Source organism: Pristiophorus japonicus, chromosome 18, assembly GCF_044704955.1.
Source record: "Pristiophorus japonicus isolate sPriJap1 chromosome 18, sPriJap1.hap1, whole genome shotgun sequence".
NCBI classification, from domain to species: Eukaryota; Metazoa; Chordata; class Chondrichthyes; family Pristiophoridae; genus Pristiophorus; species Pristiophorus japonicus.
Window position 1 is genome coordinate 89,820,598 of NC_091994.1, and position 21,498 is coordinate 89,842,095.

Consider the following 21,498-nt stretch of genomic DNA (forward strand, 5'->3'; position numbering starts at 1 on the left):
AGAAGAAATTCTTTCTCAACTCGGTTTTAAATTGGCTCCTCCGTATTTTGAGGCTGTGCCCCCTAGTTCTAGTCTCCCCTACCAGTGGAAACAACCTCTCTGCCTCTATCTTGTCTATCCCTTTCATGATTTTAAATGTTTCGAAAGATCACCCCTCATCCTTCTGAACTCCAACGAGTAAAGACCCAGTCTACTCAATTTATCATCATAAGGTAACCCCCTCATTTCTGGAATCAGCCTAGTGAATCGTCTCTGTACCCCTTCCAAAGCCAGTATATCCTTCCTTAAGTAAGGTGACCAAAACTGCATGCAGTACTCCAGGTGCGGTCTTACCAATACCTTATACAGTTGCAGCAAGACCTCCCTGCTTTTGTACTCCATCCCTCTCGCAATGAAGGCCAACATTCCATTCGCCTTCCTGATTACCTGCTGCACCTGCAAACTAACCTTTTGGGATTCATGCACAAGGACCCCCAGGTCCCTCTGCACCACAGCATGTTGTAATTTCTCCCCATTCAAATAATATTCCCTTTTACTGTTTTTTTTCCCCAAGGTGGATGACCTCACACTTTCCGACATTGTATTCCATCTGCCAAACCTTAGCCCATTCGCTTAACCTATCCAAATCTCCTTGCAGCCTCTCCGAGTCCTCTACACAACCCGCTTTCCCACTAATCTTAGTGTCATCTGCAAATTTTGTTGCACTACACTCTGTCCCCTCTTCTAGGTCATCTATGTATATTGTAAACAGTTGTGGTCCCAGCACTGATCCCTGTGGCACACCACTAATCACTGATTTCCAACCGGAAAAGGACCCGACTCTCTGCCTTTCTGTTCACCAGCCAATTCTCTATCCATGCTAATACATTTCCACTGACTCCGCATACCTCTATCTTCTGCAGTAACCTTTTGTGTGGCACCTTATCGAATGCCTTTTGGAAATCTAAATACACCACATCCATCGGTACACCTTTATCCACCATGCTCGTTATATCCTCAAAGAATTCCAGTAAGTTAGTTAAACATAATTTCCCCTTCATGAATCCATGCTGCGTCTGCTTGATTGCACTATTCCTATCTAGATGTCCCGCTATTTCTTCCTTAATGATAGTTTCAAGCATTTTCCCCATTACAGATATTAAACTAACCGGCCTATAGTTACCTGCCTTTTGCCTGCCCCCTTTTTTTTTAAACAGAGGCGTTACATTAGCTGCTTTCCAATCCGCTGGTACCTCCCCAGAGTCCAGATAATTTTGGTAGATTATAACGAATGCATCTGCTATAACTTCCGCCATCTCTTTTAATACCCTGGAATGCATTTCATCAGGACCAGGGGACTTGTCTACCTTCAGTCCCATTAGCCTATCCAGCACTACCCTCCTAGTGATAGTGATTGTCTCAAGGTCCTCCCTTCCCACATTCCTGTGGCCTGCAAATTTTGGCATTGTTTTTGTGTCTTCCACTGTGAAGACGGAAGCAAAATAATTGTTTAAGGTCTCAGCCATTTCCACATTTCCCATTATTAAATCCCCCTTTTCATCTTCTAAGGGACCAACATTTACTTTAGTCACTCTTTTCCGTTTTATATATCTGTAAAAGCTTTTACTATCTGTTTTTATGTTTTGCGCAAGTTTACCTTCGTAATCTATCTTCCCTTTCTTTATTGCTTTTTTAGTCATTCTTTGCTGTTGCTTAAAATTTTCCCAATCCTCTAGTTTCCCACTAACCTTGGCCACCTTATATGCATTGGTCTTTGATTTGATACTTTCCTTTATTTCCTTGGTTATCCACGGCTGGTTATCCCTTCTCTTGCCGCCCTTCTTTTTCACTGGAATATATTTTTGTTGCGCACTATGAAAGAGCTCCTTAAAAATCCTCCACTGTTCCTCAATTGTGCCACCGTTTAGTCCTTGTTTCCAGTCTACTTTAGCCAACTCTGCCCTCATCCCACTGTAGTCCCCTTTGTTTAAGCATAGTATGCTCGTTTCTGACACAACTTCCTCATCCTCAATCTGTATTACAAATTCAACCATATTGTGATCACTCATTCCGAGAGGATCTTTTACAAGGAGATCGTTTATTTTTCCTGTCTCATTACACAGGACCAGATCTAAGATGGCTTGCTCCCTTGTAGGTTGTGTTACATACTGTTCTAAGAAACAATCCCGTATGCATTCTATGAATTCCTCCTCCAGGCTACCCCGTGCGATTTGATTTGACCAATCGATATGTAGGTTAAAATCCCCCATGACTACTGCCGTTCCTTTTTCACATGCCTCCATTATTCCCTTGATTATTGCCCGCCCCACCGTGAAGTTATTATTTGGGGCCTATAAACTATACCGACCAGTGACTTTTTCCCCTTACTATCTCTAATCTCCACCCACAATGATTCACCATTTTGTTCATTGGAGCCAATATCATCCCTCACAACTGCCCTGATATCATCTTTTATTAACAGAGCTACCCCACCTCCTTTCCCTTCTTGCCTATCTTTCTGAATCGTCAGATACCCCTGTATGTTTAATTCCCAGTCTTGGCCACCTTGCAACCATGTTTCTGTAATGGCCACCAAATCATACCCATTTGTAATGATTTGTGCCGTCAACTCATTTACTTTATTTCGAATGCTGCGTGCATTTAGGTAGAGTGTTTTCATCCTAGTTTTTAAACCATGATTTTTAGTTTTGACTCCTCCTGCAGCCCTTTTATATTCAGTGGCCCTTTTTGTTTCTTGCCTTTGGTTTCTCTGCCCTCCACTTTTACTTATCTCTTTTCTGTCTTTTGTTTTTGTCTCCTTTTTGTTTCCCTCTGTCTCCCTGTATTGGTTCCCATCCCCCTGCCATATTAGTTTAACTCCTCCCCAACAGCACTAGCAAATACTCCCCCTAGGATATTGGTTCCGGTCCTGCCCAAGTGCAGACCGTCCAGTTTGTACTGGTCCCACCTCCCCCAGAACCTGTTCCAATGCCCCACGAATTTGAATCTCTCCCTGTTGCACCACTGCTCAAGCCACGTATTCATCTGAGCTATCCTGCGATTCCTACTCTGACTAGCACGTGGCACTGGTAGCAATCCCGAGATTACTACTTTTGAAGTCCTACTTTTTAATTTAACTCCTAGCTCCTTAAATTTGTCTCATAGGACCTCATCTCTTTTTTTACCTATGTCGTTGGTACCAATGTGCACCACGACAACTGACTGTTCTCCCTCCCTTTTTAGAATGTCCTGCACTCACTCGGAGACATCCTTGACCCTTGGACCAGGGAGGCAACATACCATCCTGGAGTCTCGATTGCGGCCGCAGAAATGCCTGTCTATTCCCCTTATGATTGAATCCCCTATCACTATTGCTCTCCCACTCTTTTTCATGCCCTCCTGTACAACAGAGCCAGCCACGGTGCCATGAACTTGGCTGCTGCTGCTCTCCCCTGATGAGTTATCTCCCTCAACAGCACTCAAAGCAGTGTATCTGTTTTGCAGGGGATGACCAGATGGGACCCCTGCACTACCTTCTTTGTACTACTCTTCCTGCTGGTCTTCCATTCTCTAGCTGGCTGTGGATCCTTCTCATGCGGTAAGACCAACTCACTACACGTGCCACTTATGTCATTCTCAGCATCGTGGATGCTCCAGAGTGAATCCACCCTCAGCTCCAATTTCGCAACGCGGTCCGTCAGGAGATGGAGGTAGATACACTTCTCACACACGTAGTCCTCAGGTACACCGGAAGTGTCCCCGAGTTCCCACATGGTACAGGAGGAGCATAACACGTGACCGAGCTCTCCTGCCATGCCTTAACCCTTAGATACCCTTAAATTGGTAACAATGTTACAGTTTACTTACTGATATAAAAAATAAAAAGAAAAGCTACTCACCAATCACCAGCCAATCACTTACCCCCTTGGCTGTGACGTCACCTTTTGATTCCTTTCTACTTCTTTTTTGCCTTCTCTCCCCGCTGTAGCTGCACAAGTCCGCCTTTATAGGCCGCTCCGACGCTGCTCCCGCCTCTCACCAACTGCCGCTGCCTGTGGAACACCCGCTGGGCCTTTATAGGCCGCTCCGACGCTGCTCCCGCCTCTCACCAACTGCCGCTGCCTGTGGAACACCCGCTGGGCCTTTTATAGGCCGCTCCGACGCTGCTCCCGCCTCTTGCCAACTGCCGCTCCCTGTGGAACACCCGCTGGGTCTTTTATAGGCCGCTCCAACGCTGCTCCCGCCTCTCGCCAACTGCCGCTGCCTGTGGAACACCCGCTGGGCCTTTTATAGGCCGCTCCGACACTGCTCCCGCCTCTCACCAACTGCCGCTGCCTGTGCAACACCCGCTGGGCCTTTTATAGGCCGCTCCGACGCTGCTCCCGCCTCTCGCCAACTGCTGCTGCCTGTAGAACACCCACTGGGCCTTTTATAGGCCGCTCCGACGCTGCTCCCGCCTCTCGCCAACTGTTTATAATTTAAATGGACAAAGATTGCAAAGTGCCGCAGTACTGCGGGACCTGGGGGTACTTGTGCATGAAACACAAAAGGATAGTATGCAGGTACAGCAAGTGATCAGGAAGGCCAATGGTATCTTGGCCTTTATTGCAAAGGGGATGGAGTATATAAGCAAGGAAGTCTTGCTGCAGCTATATAAGGTATTGGTGAGGCCACACCTGGAATATTGCGTGCAGTTTTGGTTTCCATATTTACAAAAGAATATACTTGCTTTGGAGGCAGTTCAAAGAAGGTTCACTAGGTTGATTCTGGGGATGAGGGGGTTGACCTATGAGGAAAGGTTGAGTAAGTTGGGCCTCTACGCATTGGAATTCAGAAGAATGTGAGGTGATCTTATCGAAATGTATAAGATGATGAGGGGGCTTGACAAGGTGGATGCAGAGAGAATATTTCCACTGATGGGGGAGACTGGAACTAGAGGGCACGATTTTAGAATAAGGGGCCGCCCATTTAAAACAGAGATGAGGAGAAATTTCTTCTCTCAGAGGGTTGTAAATCTGTGGAATTCGCTGCCTCAGAGAGCTGTGGAAGCTGGGACATTGAATAAATTTAAGACAGAAATAGACAGTTTCTTAAATGATAAAGGGATAAGGAGTTATGGGGAGCGGGCGGGAAAATGGAGCTGAGTCCATGATCAGATCAGCCATGATCTTATTGAATGGCGGAGCAGGCTCGAGGGGCCATATGGCCTACTCCTGTTCCGAATTCTTATGTTTTTATCTGTCCCCAGCTACACTGTCTAACACGTACCTTACAGAGCTTATTTTTGGTCCTCTTGTTTTCTTCCTTTTCGTTCAGCATCCTATTGTTTTCAATTTCTTCAGTTTTCACACTTTGATTTCCAAAGATCCTGGTACCAGTTCCATTCTCCATCCAGAGAGAAGCCATGTGCTGAGGACTGCAGTTAGAGCTGGTTCTGTTGGACTCTTCATCGCTATCTAATCCAACAAAAAATTAAGTTCACGTATGATTATAATCACAGGTCCAAAACTGGGTCACACAACAGACAGCATTTAGAATATAAGAATTAGGAGTAGGTCATTAAGCCCCCTCGAGCCTGCTCCGCCATTCAATAAGATCATGGCTGACTGATCTACCTCAACTCCACTTTCTGCAACTATCCCCATATCCCTTGATTCCCTTAATATCCCAAAATCTATCAATCTCTGTCTTGAATATACTCAATGACTGAGTTTCCACAGGCCTCTGGGGTAGAGAATTCCAAAGATTCACCACCCTCTGAGTGAAGAAATTTCTCCTCATCTCAGTCCTAAATGGCTGACCCCTTATTCTGAGACTGTGACCCCTGGTTCTAGACTCCCCAGCCAGGGGAAACATCCTCCCTGCATCTACCCTGTCAAACCATGTCAGAATTTTGTATGTTTCAATGAGATCACCTCTTATTCTTCTAAACTCCAGAGAATATAGGCCTAGTCTACTCAATCTCTCCTCATTAGGACAATCCCCCCCATGCCAGGAATCAGTCTGGTGAACCTTTGTTGCACTTCCTCTATGGCAAGAATATCTTTCCTTAAGTAAAAAGACCAAAATGGTACACAATACCCAGATGTGGTCTCACCAGGGCCCTATATAATTGCAGTAAGACGTCTTTACTCTTATACTCAAATCCTCTTGTAATAAAGACCAACATACCATTTGCTTTCTTAATTGCTTGCTGTACCTGCATGCTAATTTTCAGTGGTTCGCGTACAAGGACACCCAGGTCCCTCTGAACACCAACATTTCCCAATCTCTCACCATTGAAACAATATTCTGTTTTTCAACTTTTTTCCTACCAATGAGTACATAATGATTGAATCACAATTACAGTATGTGAAAAGGGGCAAAACAAGACAAGACATCCTAGACCTATATTACTTTTTTTTTTAAATTCTCAACTAAGTCCATTACTGCTATATCCATTATATTTATACCCAGTATATCTACCCATTGGACCATCAGGGAAGGCTGCATCTTCAGACCCATTGTAACTCATCTAATCTCTTCTGTTATAAATTGCAATCTTTTATTCTGACAGAGCTAGCCTGTTTTAGATAATATAAACTAGCACTGATCTGAAAATTTGCATAAACTGAAGCATTCACCCAATTACAATTCAGAAATATCTTTGATGCCATCTAAACAACTACAGTAAAAGCTAACCTCAGGACCCTCTACAAGTCAGATGTTTACCGTGTAAATACCCAACGGAATCTGGAACACCAAAGGACAAATCTTACACAGTGATACAATCAAAATACAAAGTCAGTCAGAAAATCATTACAGTTCAAAATCTCTTATTAAAGTGAACTTGCAACATGTTGTACACGGAACGTATTCGAATAGTCACTTGTGGAACTCACTGCTATTCTTCAGCTCATCCATCTGCAAGATGGCAAATATCACAGACCCTATGTTGTAGTTTTCAGCCTCCAGATTCTGAACAATCATATCTGTGTCCTACAGGAAAGCAAGGAGATCATCAACTGTACAAGTCACGGCACTTTCCCAATTTTTCTACCCTTCTCTCCTGTGAACACTGACTCTTATTCGCATACTGGTTCCAAGTGCACCGCACACCCTCTGGCACCTCATCCCCGTGGCCACTCTTCATGCGTGATCCCCAACAGCAAATGTCTTCTGGATATTTGACTGTGGGGGACATCACAACCAAACCCCGACATGTCCCACCTCACCAAACACACCCGCGCGCACCAAAGCTTTCAGTAGGGGTCACTGAATAGTGTTCAGGAGCAGCAATCCTGGCAGATTTTCCCCTCTTCCGAACGAAATAGCACACAGGCCAATTGTAGCACCCCTACTGCCCCCTGACTTGATCAACCAACTGAGTACCACACTGGATCGATCGATCAATCCTGGTTACTGTGGCTCAGTACTGCACCAGGTGCAGGGTACTGCATTTAGCCGCTACGCTGATAAATGTTTGTCTTTTAAATTTTTTTTTTTAAAAAGGGCCTAAATATACAATTCCTACACCATAAACTCCAAATGAAGGACTGCAACTCGCAGCAAGCAAAGACTTCACAAATAGGAACAGAAACTGCACAAAGCATGATCTCAAAATCAAATTGTTAGACTGGTCATAATTTAAAAATATATAAACAGTGTGGTATTTACATGATGATCAGCAGACATCATTTATAGCAGCTTTACACAAACCTACATTAAAACAAATCTGTCTGAAGACAAATTCTGTTCATAGATAGATGCAGAACTGTTACAATTCATTTCGGAGGATTTTAATTGATAAATACAGAGCCTGATCTCAGCAGTTGGGAGTGTTACTTCACGTGTTTTACTGTAAGCTTGGCCAAGGATCACTGAAGGCAGTTTAGCCGATTTGTTTCCAGTTACTCACCATGCACCCTGTTGCGTTGCGCACTTTCTGAACTGCATCATCCAAATCAGTCTCTGTCACTTCACTTTCAAAATCCCGTATATCTTCCATCTGATAATGACACATTTTGTTTCGATCTTTCTTCTTTGAGTCATCTTTAACGAGCATCTGTGAGAGTCACGGATTTAAACATGGATATTTGTGGATCCGGTGCTGTAGAGGCCACTTCACAATTTTTTTTAAAAGTGCTGCATTTAAACCAGGAGCTGTACGAAACACTGCAAAATGCAGAGGCAGCCCTACAGTATATTGTCTCTACCCACAGTTCGAAAGAAAATTAAAGGTTCACCTTTTAACACATCGGACACCAAGGTTTCTGGTCGCTATTGTCTGGTAGAGTTAAATCAGATCAGTACCCCCTCCCCATCCTGAATCCTGGCTGTATTCAGAATTCATTCCACAGCCTGAGCGGCAAACATTAAAAGAAATTGAACCATTGTGTCAGCAAGAATTTCTAAGCTAGCTTAAACTTGCACTTGTTTTGAGCTTCTTTGAATTTAGCTACATATTGACTTCTATTTCTGTCTCTTTCCCTGCTGGTTAAGAACTGGAATGCAGGTTGCAGACCCGTCTAAACTTTGAACTACTAGATCTCAATATTGCATACTTGCCATTACACTTGTGTAAGGAGGAGTGTACAAAGGGTTAAGGGCACAACCATATGCATTTACCAACCTCTGTCTTCAGGTTTGCAGGTGCTTCTGAATTATCATTGACCATACGCACACTGTCATAGTGCTCCCCATATCTGTAGGCAATATGCAACTCCACAGCATTGCTCTTCCGGGTTCCAAAAACCTGCAGTTAAAATAATTGATTAACTATTAAAAGGCTGTGTTTCCTGTTCTGAGTTACCCATGAGTGTACTGTATGAGAGACATGTATGACCTTATGGGGGCAAGATTTCCATTGCACTGTGCGTGCAAATAAAAATGGGAAACCTGTTCTTTATAAATGAGTTTATGATACCATTATACGCAAGACGCAGAGAAAAACTTTTCCCACATTCTGACATCGAAAACACTGGGAATGAGCTACAGAGACAGCTATTAACCAGTCACAAGGACTTTATACGCACAACGGCCTCATTTAATTTATACTGACAAGCTCTGAGCATGTGCTCGGTGCACACCTCCAGGTTCTGCAGCATTTAAGAATACAGACTTCAAACTCCAGCTATGCAGAACCCTTGGGTGGAAAGCAGTCCAGCATCTCTCAGTGAGTGCCCATCATGGCATCCATAATGCCCCAACATTGCCTACAAGTGCAAGTTTAAGATAAACTGCACAGTGTGTCTCTGCACGAGCTGCACCAATGCACGCAAATTGCTGCCACAAGTTGCACTGTGTTATCTGAAACATTGGCCCCAAGTTTCCACACGCGGCGAAAAAGGCGCCCCTCAGAGCTGGGTGCCTGTTTTTCGCGCCGAAAACGGCGCCTGAAAAAAAAACGCGGTATTCTCGAGCTCCTTGGAGCTCGATGTCTGCTTGGCGCGGCGCACAGGGGGCGGAGCCTACCACTCGCGCCGATTTTGTAAGCAGGATGGGGCGGATACAATTTAAATGAGGCTTCTAGGTGCCGGCAACCCTGCGCGTGCGCGTTGGAGCGTTCGCGCAGTCTGAAATAAACATTGGCACTCGGCCATTTTTAAAAGTGCTGCAGAAAAAGTGAAGATTTGTTTCTTGGACCCCTGCAAAGGCTTGCATTTTAATTTTCTTGATATTTCTGTGTGTGAGGGAGTGCTTTTAGCAGCACTGCTGAATAAATCACCTGCTGAAATCAGTGAGTTCAGCTTTTCACTGCTAAACTTGCAGAACCAGTGCCTGCAAATTAAGGACTGTATGTTTGAAGAAATAAAAGTGCCAATTCAACTTTGCAATGGATCAACTTCCACCAAGAACAAAGAATTTCTTGCATGAGGAAGCAAACCATTGCATAATATGTGGTGCACCCATTCTGCAAATTTAAATATAAAGATGTTGATGTGGCTGCCTCTCCCTGTCCAAATGGCCTCAGTCAGTCCCCCTCACAGCTCGAAGGCTGCTGCTGTTCTTTCTTCGGCTCCCGGCCAGCCACTGACGCCGCTGCAATCCCATGGCCGAATGGCCTCAAGTCCGTCCGGGTGCTGCATCTTCGCGGGGAATGAAGGCCTGCCTCAAGCACCAAGGCTGCTTGCTGCTTGCCCCTGCCCCCGAGACCGACGCCACACCGCTGCCTCAAGCGCTGCCTGCCCCCGAGACTGACGCCACACCGCTGCCCGAAAGGCCTGCCTGAAGCACTTTCACACAGGTAGGAACATGGTTTATTTAATCTTTTCTTTGCTTATAAATTTTTATTCAGGTTGGATTTATTTGTATAATATTTGTATAAGTATAACTAAGGATTGATTGTAGAATTTAATGACTTCCCTTCCCCCCACCACCTCGTTCCCGACGCCTAATTTGTAACCTGCGCCTGATTTTTTAAAGTGTAGACAAGGTTTTTTCAAGCGTACAAAAATCTTCACTTGCTCCATTCTAAGTTAGTTTGGAGTACGTTTTCACTGTGGAAACTTTCAAATCAGGCGTCAGTGACCGGACACGCCCCCTTTTGAAAAATAAATTCAGTTCCAAAGTGAAACTGTTCTACCTGACTAGAACTGCAGAAAACTAAATGTGGAGAATTCCGATTTCTAAGATACTCCGTTCTACACCAGTTGCTCCTAAAAATCAGGAGCAAATCATGTGGAAACTTGGGGCCATTTAGGGGCCCCAGTTTCTGAAGTTGATCCCGCACTATTTAGGGCAGCCTGTGGAGGATCACTCGTACTGGTAGAAGGGCAGGACAAGGGCCAATAAAAGAGGAGTCTTTAGCAGACATGAAATGACAAATAATGGCAGAGTACGTGAGGCAATATATTAGACACTGCCCTAACTGGTGCTGTAACAGACCTGGGAGTGCTTGATGCTGACGCTGAGCGCCCAAAGAGGGAAAGTGTTCCATGCCTCTGCATTAATTAACACCTCTCATCTTCATGGGCACAGCCACTGACCAACAAAGATGCAGTTTACTGGATGAGGAGAACTCAAAAGTTGTTGAGTATGGCAACAACAGCTGATCATACATGTTCTTTATAAATGCGTATTATGGGATGTAATGATTACATTATGATGTCACAGTTTCTGGCCCAGAGTCACAGAGCTGCCCTGTGGGGTGCTGCGAGACACACTAGAGTAACAGTCTAGTTCAGTGCCATGCAGAGTTGAGTGGCCGCCGATTTGTGGTCGAATGGCCGCCGCCAGCGAAATTCACCTCGGGGGGGGGGGGGGGGGGGGTTCCCAGCGGTCCCTACTTCCACTCCACTGCTGCCAACCCCTCCAAAGTGCGTAATCAAAGCACGCACCTCCATCTAAATTCATCTGAAAAAATCTTCGTCCCGCCGCGCGGTTATGCCCCCAGGTTCGGCCAGGCCGCCAACAGGCCGAAACCCTCCCTAGTGGCCCAGTGGACCGAAGTTTTAAAATGGCAAAGGCTCTCCCCTTTAAGTGAAAGGGAGGGACATGGTGACGCACACGCGTCATGATGTCATCAGCGCCAGGCTGATGACTGACAGTGGTGGAGACTTCGTCCCGCCTCCACTTCCATTATGACTGGCTTTCAGTCCGCTCCCAAAAAATGGCCAAAGAGTTGAATTCTGCGCATGAGGCCACCTCATCCACAGCGGCGGAAAAAACACTTCAATAGCAGTAGGTGCGACCCGTTTCGGGCGGGCCTGAGTTTCTACCCCCTGGAGTTTTGCTGTTCCTTCTTAGGTGCAGTAATGGAAGAAGCCCATAACATTGCTTGCATTGGGGTTTAATTGGTGTCCTATCAGGAGTCCCAGAAGTAGTGACCTTAATTTTACTCCCTGCATCCACTAATCCTGCTTATTAAATGTGTATAGGGTGGGGGTGATCCTGCCCTATCTCAATCATTCTCTTTTAAATTGTCACAGTCTACAGTGTCTCAGATGACCTCTTATTTGACTGTCCAAGCTCTCATTCTGCTGTGCTTGCATTGTCTGGACCCAAGTAAAGTAAAAAGTACTGCACCTCCATGAAAGCTGCCTGAGTGTTAGTGGCTGGATGACTAAATAGTTAGTTTGATGTGATAAGATTAGTTTGATTTTTGGGTGATTTCCGTGGGATCAGCCTGACTAGAACCACCTGTGAGCCACCAGCAATTTAGAATCAAATACGACCATTGCAATTCCTGCAGAGAACTGTTCCCAGCCACGGCATTAATACCACAAAAGCACACATGTACTACATGACTGATATAAAATAATCACCCATCATTATTATAAAGCCATCAAATATCAATCTCCCAGCGTGGCCCAATAAGCATCTGACACACAGGCTCGGCCGACTGATAATGCCACGTACATTGCAACAAACACTAAGCATTCAGAAACATGACTTGCTGGACGTCACTCCACACAAACAAGACCAAGTGCTCCATGCAAATGAAGCATTGCATCAGAACTCCACCGCTACAATGTAGTTTTATTAGAAGTCTTTAAACAGAACACCACAAGCATATTAGAGGAAGCTTCAGAGTACAAAATGTAATGTGACGGGGGTCTGTACAAATCATTCATAACAAAATCACTGACGAGTTACAGTCTCCTTGCATTGAGATTTTCCAATGCAGTATCCTCTACACACCCAGTGTATTATCTCGGCATCTCTTAACATGTGAAGTGTTACGCTGCACAGTGCGTTACCTGCCAAAGTGGAGCGTTAAGCTGGTGGATCACGATATTCACTTGGTTGTTCCTTGCAAAGGCGACGATCACGTCGTTGCCAACAAATGTGCCAGGCTTTTCCAGATTCGTAACTGAAAAGTAGAAATGAAAACCATTAGTGTGGCGGTCATAATATATGCCAATCGTTATCGCCATGCAGGCTCAGTATTAAATAATTGAAGGAGATATAGTGCGAGCTGAAATTGTGGGCTCAATAGTTCCAGTTTAGAGAACAGCTTTATTTGTAACCAGTCTGTCCCACACCAAGTCAGCTCACCCATCACACCAGTCCTCGCTGATCGACAAATATCCCTGGTCCCCCAATATGCCTCAGATTTAAAATTTCCATCCGTGTGTTTAAATATGTCCATATCCCCGTACTCGCCATTCCTTGGATTCTGGCGTCTTGTACATCCCCCCCCCAATCACCCCATCACTGGCAGCGGTGCCTCCAGCCACCTGGAATTGCTTCCCTAAACCTCTCTGGTGTCCATTTTCCAGAAATACAGTGGGACATTTTTCCACATTAAAGGCACTATATAAATGCAAGCTGTTGTTGACCATGGGTGGGAGATTATAAAGTGTCAAGAGATAGCATTCTAAGATTCTGTTTAATATACCCATTACAACTAGCAGCAAGAGTCATGTTAACAGTGACTGCACACACGAGATGCCGCCAGAAATGGCTGGAAGCCCCAGCAAACACAATGTAGTTCAGAGTCATGCAGACACGATGGGCCGAAACGGCCTCCTTCTGCGCTGTAAATTTCTATGTTTCTATGAGGCATTAGAAGGGAGATCAAAAACATCTGCCAGATTTACTACAATTGTACAGGAGACTGCATGGCCACAAAAAGTTAAATGGGCAGCTTTGTTACCCTGTATTGCTCTGCCACCAAGAAAGACAAGAGCAGCAAGATCATGTGAACACCATCACTTCCAAGCCACACACCATCCTGACTTGGACATATAGTGCCCTTCCTTTATTGTCATTGGGTGAAAATCCTGGAATTCCTTATCCAACACCATTGCAGGAGCACCATCATTACAAGGACTGCAGCAGTTCAAAAAGACTGCCCACCACCACCTTTTCAAAGCATCTAGTAGTAATGGGCACTAATCGTGGCTTTGCAAGCATTGCCCATATTCAAAGAATATGGCTCAAAGAATAAAGTGAAATAGTTTGCTCTGCTGTGGTGTACACTCATTTCCTCAGCTTGTCTTTCCTTTGTTCAACGGTCACTTTGAACAGCATAACTTCAGTTGAACAAAAAACTGATATCGGTTCTGATTAGCTGTTCTCCTGTTGCAGAAAATTATTTTTCAAACCTTGGTTTTTCAAGGGCCAACGGTCAGCCCCAGCATTTGCAGACTGGATGCTGGGAATCCTGTGGCTGAATCACTGTTAAAGAAAGAAAGACGTGCATTCATATAGCGCCTTTCATAACCTCAGGACGTCCCAAAGCACTTTACAGCCGATGAAGTAGTTTTGAAGTGCACTCACTGTTGTAATGTAGGAAATGCAGCAGCCTATTTGTGCACCAACAGCAATGAAATAGTAACCGGATAATTTTTTTTTTAAAGTGAAGTTGGTTGAGGGATAAATATTGATTAAGACACCAGGAGAACACCTCTGCTCTCTTCGAAATAGTGTCATGGGATCCTTTACATCCACCTGAGACAGCAGACGTGGCCTTGGCTTAACGTCCCATCCAAAAGACCTCTGACAGTGCAGCGGAGGCTCCCTCAGTATTGCACTGGAGTATCAGCCTAGAGTTTGTGCTCAAGTCTCTGCACCGCCCACAAACTTGAACCCACAAACCTTTTGATTCAGAGACGAGAGTGTTACCTGAATCATGGCTAACTTCAGTTGAGCTGGTAATTAGACAATTAGATCACTCCTCTCACCTCCCCCACATACAGGTTGGAATCAAATCAGTAACACTACAATGGACAATCCGACAGAACGTAAAGCACTGCTACACTTTAACTTTTAGTGAAGGGCCACTCTCCGAAATGCTGCAACACAATGCGCCTCAAGAGTGATTGAATGTGTATCATAGGTGAGGGAGTCACATTGAATTGGATGCATGGAGAGGCATATCGAGCAGCAAGTCTGTCGACAGCAACAAGTGAAGGAGAGCTAGACCACTGAGCACCCCCAGGCTGATGCATTACTATTTCATGAAGTATGCGCAACCCGTGGCCAATGATCATATTTTAATGTCACGCTTTTGCTGACATTTGAGTTTTTAACGAGACAAGCACATTCAGGACTCACCATATCGATCAAAGGGGACATCATCCTCTACAAATGGCTCAAAATCTTGCCGATGTTTTATCATGAAGTCGACTGTTTCCCTCCGGTGTTTTAAGTGGTTCCGGGAGTGACCTTCCAGCTGGTCGCCAAGAGCACGAAACAGACAATTCCTTTAAAAAAAATTAAACTGTTGATTATTTAACCCCTTATTTCGCTCTAAAATTAAAATTAGAGTAAGCAAAAATCAGCAACTCCAGGATCAAAGGGATCATGACAGGATGGTGGTATCACCAGAAGAAAGACAGGCTCTCCAAGGAATTCATCGTTGGACACTCATGGGTTAAGCCATTTCCAAATGAATCAGGGTTCTGTTCTCCAAACAAAGAAATCTCAGGTCGTTCAGCACTAAATACAACTATAGCTAAAGGGGTTGTGTACACTACTCCACTGCCACACAGCAAACTTCATTGTCACACTTCTACAGCTATTTAAAAAAGGATATACCAGTTTAAGTTAAAGAAGACCTTTGATCTATCCAGCCCACCAATCCACAGTATTCCCTTGGTGCATTTCTAATAACACTGAATCCCATTTGTAGACAAAAATCTGTCCAGTTTCTTCTTGAAACCCATTAAGGTTTCTTGTTCCACTGCCTGTGCTGGTAATCTGTTCCACATAATCTGTTCTACTTCTTAGAAAAGCTCCTCCTGCATTTCCTATTTTCTTATCCTTCATTTGTAAATGTGACCTTTTGTGCACAGTACACAGCAGAAAAGCTTACTTGGATCCAATTTGTCCAGACCCTTCATTATTTTAACCACTGCTGTCATATCCCCCTTAGTCTCTTTTCACGAAAGAAAAGACCCAGGGTAGTCAATCTTTCCGTGTACGTCTTTGCCTTAAGTTCTGGGGTCAACCATGAAGCATTTCTCGGCACCCACTCCCAATAACTCAATAACCTTCTTTGAAATAGGACCAAAATTGCATGCAGTGCTCCAGATGTGGTCTTACCAGGATCAAATAGTTTTAAAATGTCTCTGGATTTATATGTTATACCCCTTGCTATGCATCCCAACCTTCTATTTGCTTAACTGGGAACAGTGTGTTGACAAGATTTAATGACCTGTCCAAAGAGACCCCAGGATCTCTTTCCCCTTCCAAAACCTCAAATACATTCATATCAAACTTCCCTCCAGCAATTCTCAGTACCTTGCTTTTCCCCGTATTAAACTGCATCTGCAATTTCTCCGCCCACTGATCAATATGGATAATTATTAGAAAAAAGGAGGAAAATAAAGAAGGAAATGGGATTAGAATAAAATGGGTGTTTGTGTGACTGGAAGGTTGTTTCCAGTGGGGTTCCGCAGGGCTCAGTACTGGGTCCTTTGCTTTTTGTGATATGTATCAATGATTTAGATTTGAATATAGGGAGTATGATTAAGAAGGTTGCAGATGATACTAAAATCGGCTGTGTGGTTGATAATGAAGAAGAAAGCTGTAGATTGCAGGAAGATATCAATGAACTGGTCAGGTGGGAAGAACAATGGCAAATGGAATTCAATCTGGAGAAGTGTGAGGTAGTGCATTTGGGAAGGGCTAACAGGCCAAGGGCATACACATTAAATGGTAGGACACTGAGAAGTGTAGTGGAACAAAGGGACCTTGGAGTGCATGTCCACAGATCCCTGAAGGCAGCAGGCCAGGTAGATAAGGTGGCTAAGAAGGCATATGGAATACTTGCCTTTATTAGCCACAGCATAGAATGCAAGAGTAAGGAGGTTATGCTTGCACTGTATAAAACATTAGTTAGGCCACAGCTAGAGTACTGCTGCATTTCTGGTCACCACATTACAGGAAAGATGTGATTGCACTAGAAATTTATGAGGATGTTGCCTGAACTGGAAAATTTTAGCTATGAGGAAAGATTGGATAGGCTGGGTTTGTTTTCTTTAGAACAGAGGAGGCTGGGGGGAGACCTTATTGAGGTGTAAAAAAATTATGGGCCTAGAAAGAATGGATAAGAAGGACCCATTTCCCTTAGCAGAGGGGTCAACAACCAGGGGCATAGATTTAAAATAATTGGTTGTGAGAATGTGAATAGAAGAGTTGTGAATGTGTCAGTTGAAAAAGATCATGGGAAGATAGCTAAAAGAAAATGTCAAGCTGCGATATTTGCAATGTCGACACAAAAAGAGGTTACTCAGAGTTGTGGTCAAACACGAGTTACGCGAAAAGCGAAGTCAGGTATGAGTCAGACGCTATAACAAGCCATAAAATAGGGAAATACGAAGCCCCGAAACTGTTAACAAGCTAGGCCTAGTGCCCGCCCTGTCTGGGGGACCTGTCGGCCTGCCATTGGATGTATTCTAGGGGAAGCAGAAAGTGATTGGATGAACTAAGTGCTAATCAAATGTGTTCTGTTTTGAAAATGTATAACTGCTGTGGTTTCGTGCTGTAACGAGACTTGTCAAGAGAGAAGTGGACAGGCTCAAATCGAGGGTGTACCCTTTATCTTAACAGGTCCCGGCCGGAGAATCTCTAATAAAGATCTTATGTTGCTAAGACTAAATGTGTTCGTGTGTCAGTGAATTCGCTGAAACAGATTGAAGGGAAAAGAATCCAGTATCTACAGTAGGAGGTTTAGAGGGGATTTGAGGGGACATTTCTTCACCCAGAGAATGTTGGGGGTCTGGATCTCACTGCCTGAAAGGGTGGTAGAGGCAGAAAGCCTCACCACATTTAAAAAATATTTGGATATGCACTTGAAGTGCAGAAACCTACAGGGCTACGGACCAAGAGCTGGAAAGTGGGATAGGCTGAATAGCTCTTTGTCGGCCGGCACGGACACGATGGGCCGAATTGGCCTCCTTCCATGCTGTAAATTTCTACGGTTCTATGAAAAGCTAGCTGCAGTTAAAGAGCGAGCACTGAAGTGGTGATCCTTCGTGCTGTAAATCCTATGATTCAAAATCTTGAAGAGTGCTTCAAAAATGGAGGTGCAGTTCTGTGAACTATATTTGAAAGTACTGCTGCAAGAAGATAACACATCTCGGTGGTTCAATGTTCGTGAATTGTGATAAGAAGGTTTTGCCAGTTTATTGATCATCATGACATTCAGGATGTTATTTTGTATAATGTATAAAGAGAACTCACAATTGGGATCTAAACTGTTATTTATATAGCGCCTTTAACGTAGTAAAACATCTCAAGGCACTTTACAGAGGCATAATCTTGATTAAAAATAGACGCTGAGCAAAAGAGCTATTAGGGGGGGTCATCAAAAGCTTGGTCAAAGAGTTGGGTTTCAAGGAAGGTCCTAAAGGAGGAAAGGGAGATGGAGAGGCAGAGCGGTTTTGGGAAGGAATTCCAGAGCGACTGAAGGCATGGCCACCAATGGTGGAGCGAATGGAGGGAGGGATGCACAGGAGCCCAGAGTCAGAGGAACGGAGAGTTTGGTGGTGGGACGGTGGGGTTTGTAGGAGGTTAGAGATAAGGAAGCAAGTCTATGAAGGGATTTAGACACTATTCTGTATATTGTATACAGGGAGCCATGGTCTGAATCTATTCTGTAGAACGTATATGGGGAACTCATATTGATTTGGATGGGCAAGTTTTTAATCCTCACATCAAGTATTTTTACAGAATGTTGTCTTGCTGGCTGTGGCTCCAGCTCCCACAATCAAATTGCACAATTGCAATTGAAATATCAGTGATTTTTTTTTAACTTCATACCATGTTACGAGGGAGCAGCACAACATGGGGTTATGTAACACAGTCTGAGCTCTTGGACAAGAAAGTATCAGACAGCTTTACCCTGGAGGTCTGGGATGTTGCCCAGTGCTTTGTTATTAAGCCTCATCACACTCTCATCTGCCCATGCGTACATCACTCAGGATCATAGTCTGCAAATTGCCCTATGTGAGACCATATGCACGCTAATATGATTGCATCAAATTCCTTTCTCCACTATATTAACGGGTTAACAATTCAGTTAAAATGCAAGGCAGAGGAATTCAATATGAGCACATTAAATGTTCAATTGATAATGCACAGCTTAATTTATAGGAATTATATCAAAATAGGAGATGCAAAGCTTAAACATCCATTGAAATGTGCATAGAAGGGCAACTGACAGTGCATTCAATACCTCACAACCAAAAGAGCGGTCACAATATTTTAAAATCAGACATTTTAACTCAAACCAGGAGGCGACTGCACGACCTAGGCCTTGGGGAAGTTTGCAACAAGGAAGAAAGTATCCGGCCTCAAAATCTCCCAATCAATGGTCTGTATCATTACAGCCTTGGTCCAAACATGGACAAAAGAGCTGAATTCCAGAGGTGAGGTGGGTGTGACTGCCCTTGACATCAAGGCAGCATTTGACCGAGTGTGGTATCAACGAGCCCTAGTAAAATTGAAGTCAATGGGAATCAGGGGGAAAACGCTCCACTGGTTGGAATCATATCTAGCACAAAGGAAAATGGTTGTGGTTGTTGGAGGTCAATCATCCCAGCCCCAGGACATCGCCACAGGAGTTCCTCAGGGCAATGTCCTAAGCCCAACCATCTTCAACTGCTTCATCAATGACCTTCCCTCCATCATAAGGTCAGAAGTGGGGACGTTGGTTGATGATTGCAGTGTTCAGTGCCATTCGCAACTCCTCAGAAAATGAAGAAATCCATGCCAGCATGCAACAAGACCTGGACGACATTCAGTCTTGGGTTGATAATTGTCAAGTAACATTCGCGGCACACAAGTGCCAGGCAGAGAGCCTAACCACCTCCCCTTGATATTCAACGGCATTACCATTGCCGAATCCCCCACCATCAACATCCATCTGCATGGATGAGTGCAGTTCCAACAACACTCAAGAAGCTTGACACTATCCAGGACAAAGCAGCCCGCTTGAGCGGCACCACCTTCAACAGTCACTCCCTCTACCACCAACGCACCGTTGCTGCAGTGTGTACCATCTACACGATGCACTGAAGGAACTCGCCAAGGCTTCTTCGGCAGCAACTCCTCAACCCTCGACCTCTACCACCTAGGACAAGGGCAGCAGGCGCATGGGAGCATCATCACCTGCAAGTTTCCCTCCAAGTTACACACCATCCTGACTTGGAAATATATCGCTGTTCCTTCATCGTTGCAGAGTCAAAATCTTGGAACTCCCTCCAGAACAGCACTGTGGGAGTTCATTCACCACAAGGACTGCAGCGATTCAAGGTGGCAGCTCACCACCATCTACTCAAGGGCAATTAGGGATAGAAACATAGAAAATAGGTGCAGGAGTAGGCCATTCGGCCCTTTGAGCCTGCAGCGCCATTCAATAAGATCATGGCTGATCATTCACCTCAGTACCCCTTTCCTGCTTTCTCTCCATACCTCTTGATCTCTTTAGCCATAAGGGCCATATCTAACTTCCTCTTGAATATATCCAATGAACTGGCATCAACAACTCTCTGCAGCAGAGAATTCCACAGGTTAACAACCCTCTGAGTGAAGAAGTTTCTCCTCATCTCAGTCCTAAATGACCTACCCCTTATCCTAAGACTATGTCCCCTGGTTCTGGACTTCCCCAACATCGGGAACCTTCTTCCCGCATCTAACCTGTCCAGTCCCGTCAGAATCTTATACGTTTCTATGAGATCCCCTCTCATCCTTCTAAACTCCAGTGAATAAAGGCCCAGTTGATCCAGTCTCTCCTCATATGTCAGTCCAGCCAACCCTGGAATCAGTCTGGTGAACCTTCGCTGCACTCCCTCAGTAGCAAGAATGTCCTTCCTCAGATTAGGAGACCAAAACTGAACACAATATTCCAGGTGAGGCCTCACCAACTGCAGTAAGACCTCCCTGCTCCTATACTCAAATCCCCTAGCTATGAAGGCCAACATACCATTTGCCTTCTTCACCGCCTGCTGTACCTCCATGCCAACTTTCAATGACTGATGAACCATGACACCCAGGTCTCGTTGCACCTCCCCTTTTCTTAATCTGCTGCCATTCAGATAATATTCTGCCTTTGTGTTTTTGCCCCCAAAATGGATAACCTCACATTTATCCACATTATACTGCATCTGCCATGCATTTGCCCACTCACCGAACCTGTCCAAGTCACCCTGCAGCCTCTTAGCATCCTCCTCATAGCTCACACGGGCACCCAGTTTAGTGTCATCTGCAAACTTGGAGATATTACACTCAATTCCTTCATCTAAATTGTTAATGTATATCGTAAAAGAGATGGGGTCCCAGGACTGAGCCCTGCGGCATTCCACTAGTCACTGCCTGCCATTCTGAAAAGGACCAGTTTATCCCGACTCTCGGCTTCCTGTCTGCCAACCAGTTCTCTATCCACATCAGTACATTACCCCCAATACCATGTGCTTTGATTTTGCACACCAATCTCTTGTGCAGGACCTTGTCAAAAGCCTTTTGAAAGTCCAAATACACCACATCCACTGATTTCCCTTGTCCACTCTGCTAGTTACATCCTCAAAAAATTCCAGAAGATTCGTCAAGCATGATTTCCCTTTCATAAATCCATGCTGACATGGACCG

The 21,498-nt window shown here is 44.6% G+C and overlaps 1 protein-coding gene across 2 annotated transcripts in view; it reads right to left on the reverse strand.

Annotated features, from left to right (window-relative positions):
• Positions 1-21,498, reverse strand: part of otud3 (OTU deubiquitinase 3) — a 30,378-nt gene that overhangs the window by 3,326 nt on the left and 5,554 nt on the right. For both annotated transcript variants that reach the window (XM_070860958.1, XM_070860957.1), the window contains exons 3-8: positions 14,962-15,110; positions 12,660-12,772; positions 8,591-8,713; positions 7,877-8,023; positions 6,861-6,957; positions 5,248-5,435 (exon numbers count right to left, since the gene is read on the reverse strand). In XM_070860958.1, coding sequence (XP_070717059.1) covers positions 5,248-5,435; positions 6,861-6,957; positions 7,877-8,023; positions 8,591-8,713; positions 12,660-12,772; positions 14,962-15,110 — 817 coding nt within the window. The remainder of the gene's footprint in view (positions 1-5,247; positions 5,436-6,860; positions 6,958-7,876; positions 8,024-8,590; positions 8,714-12,659; positions 12,773-14,961; positions 15,111-21,498) is intronic.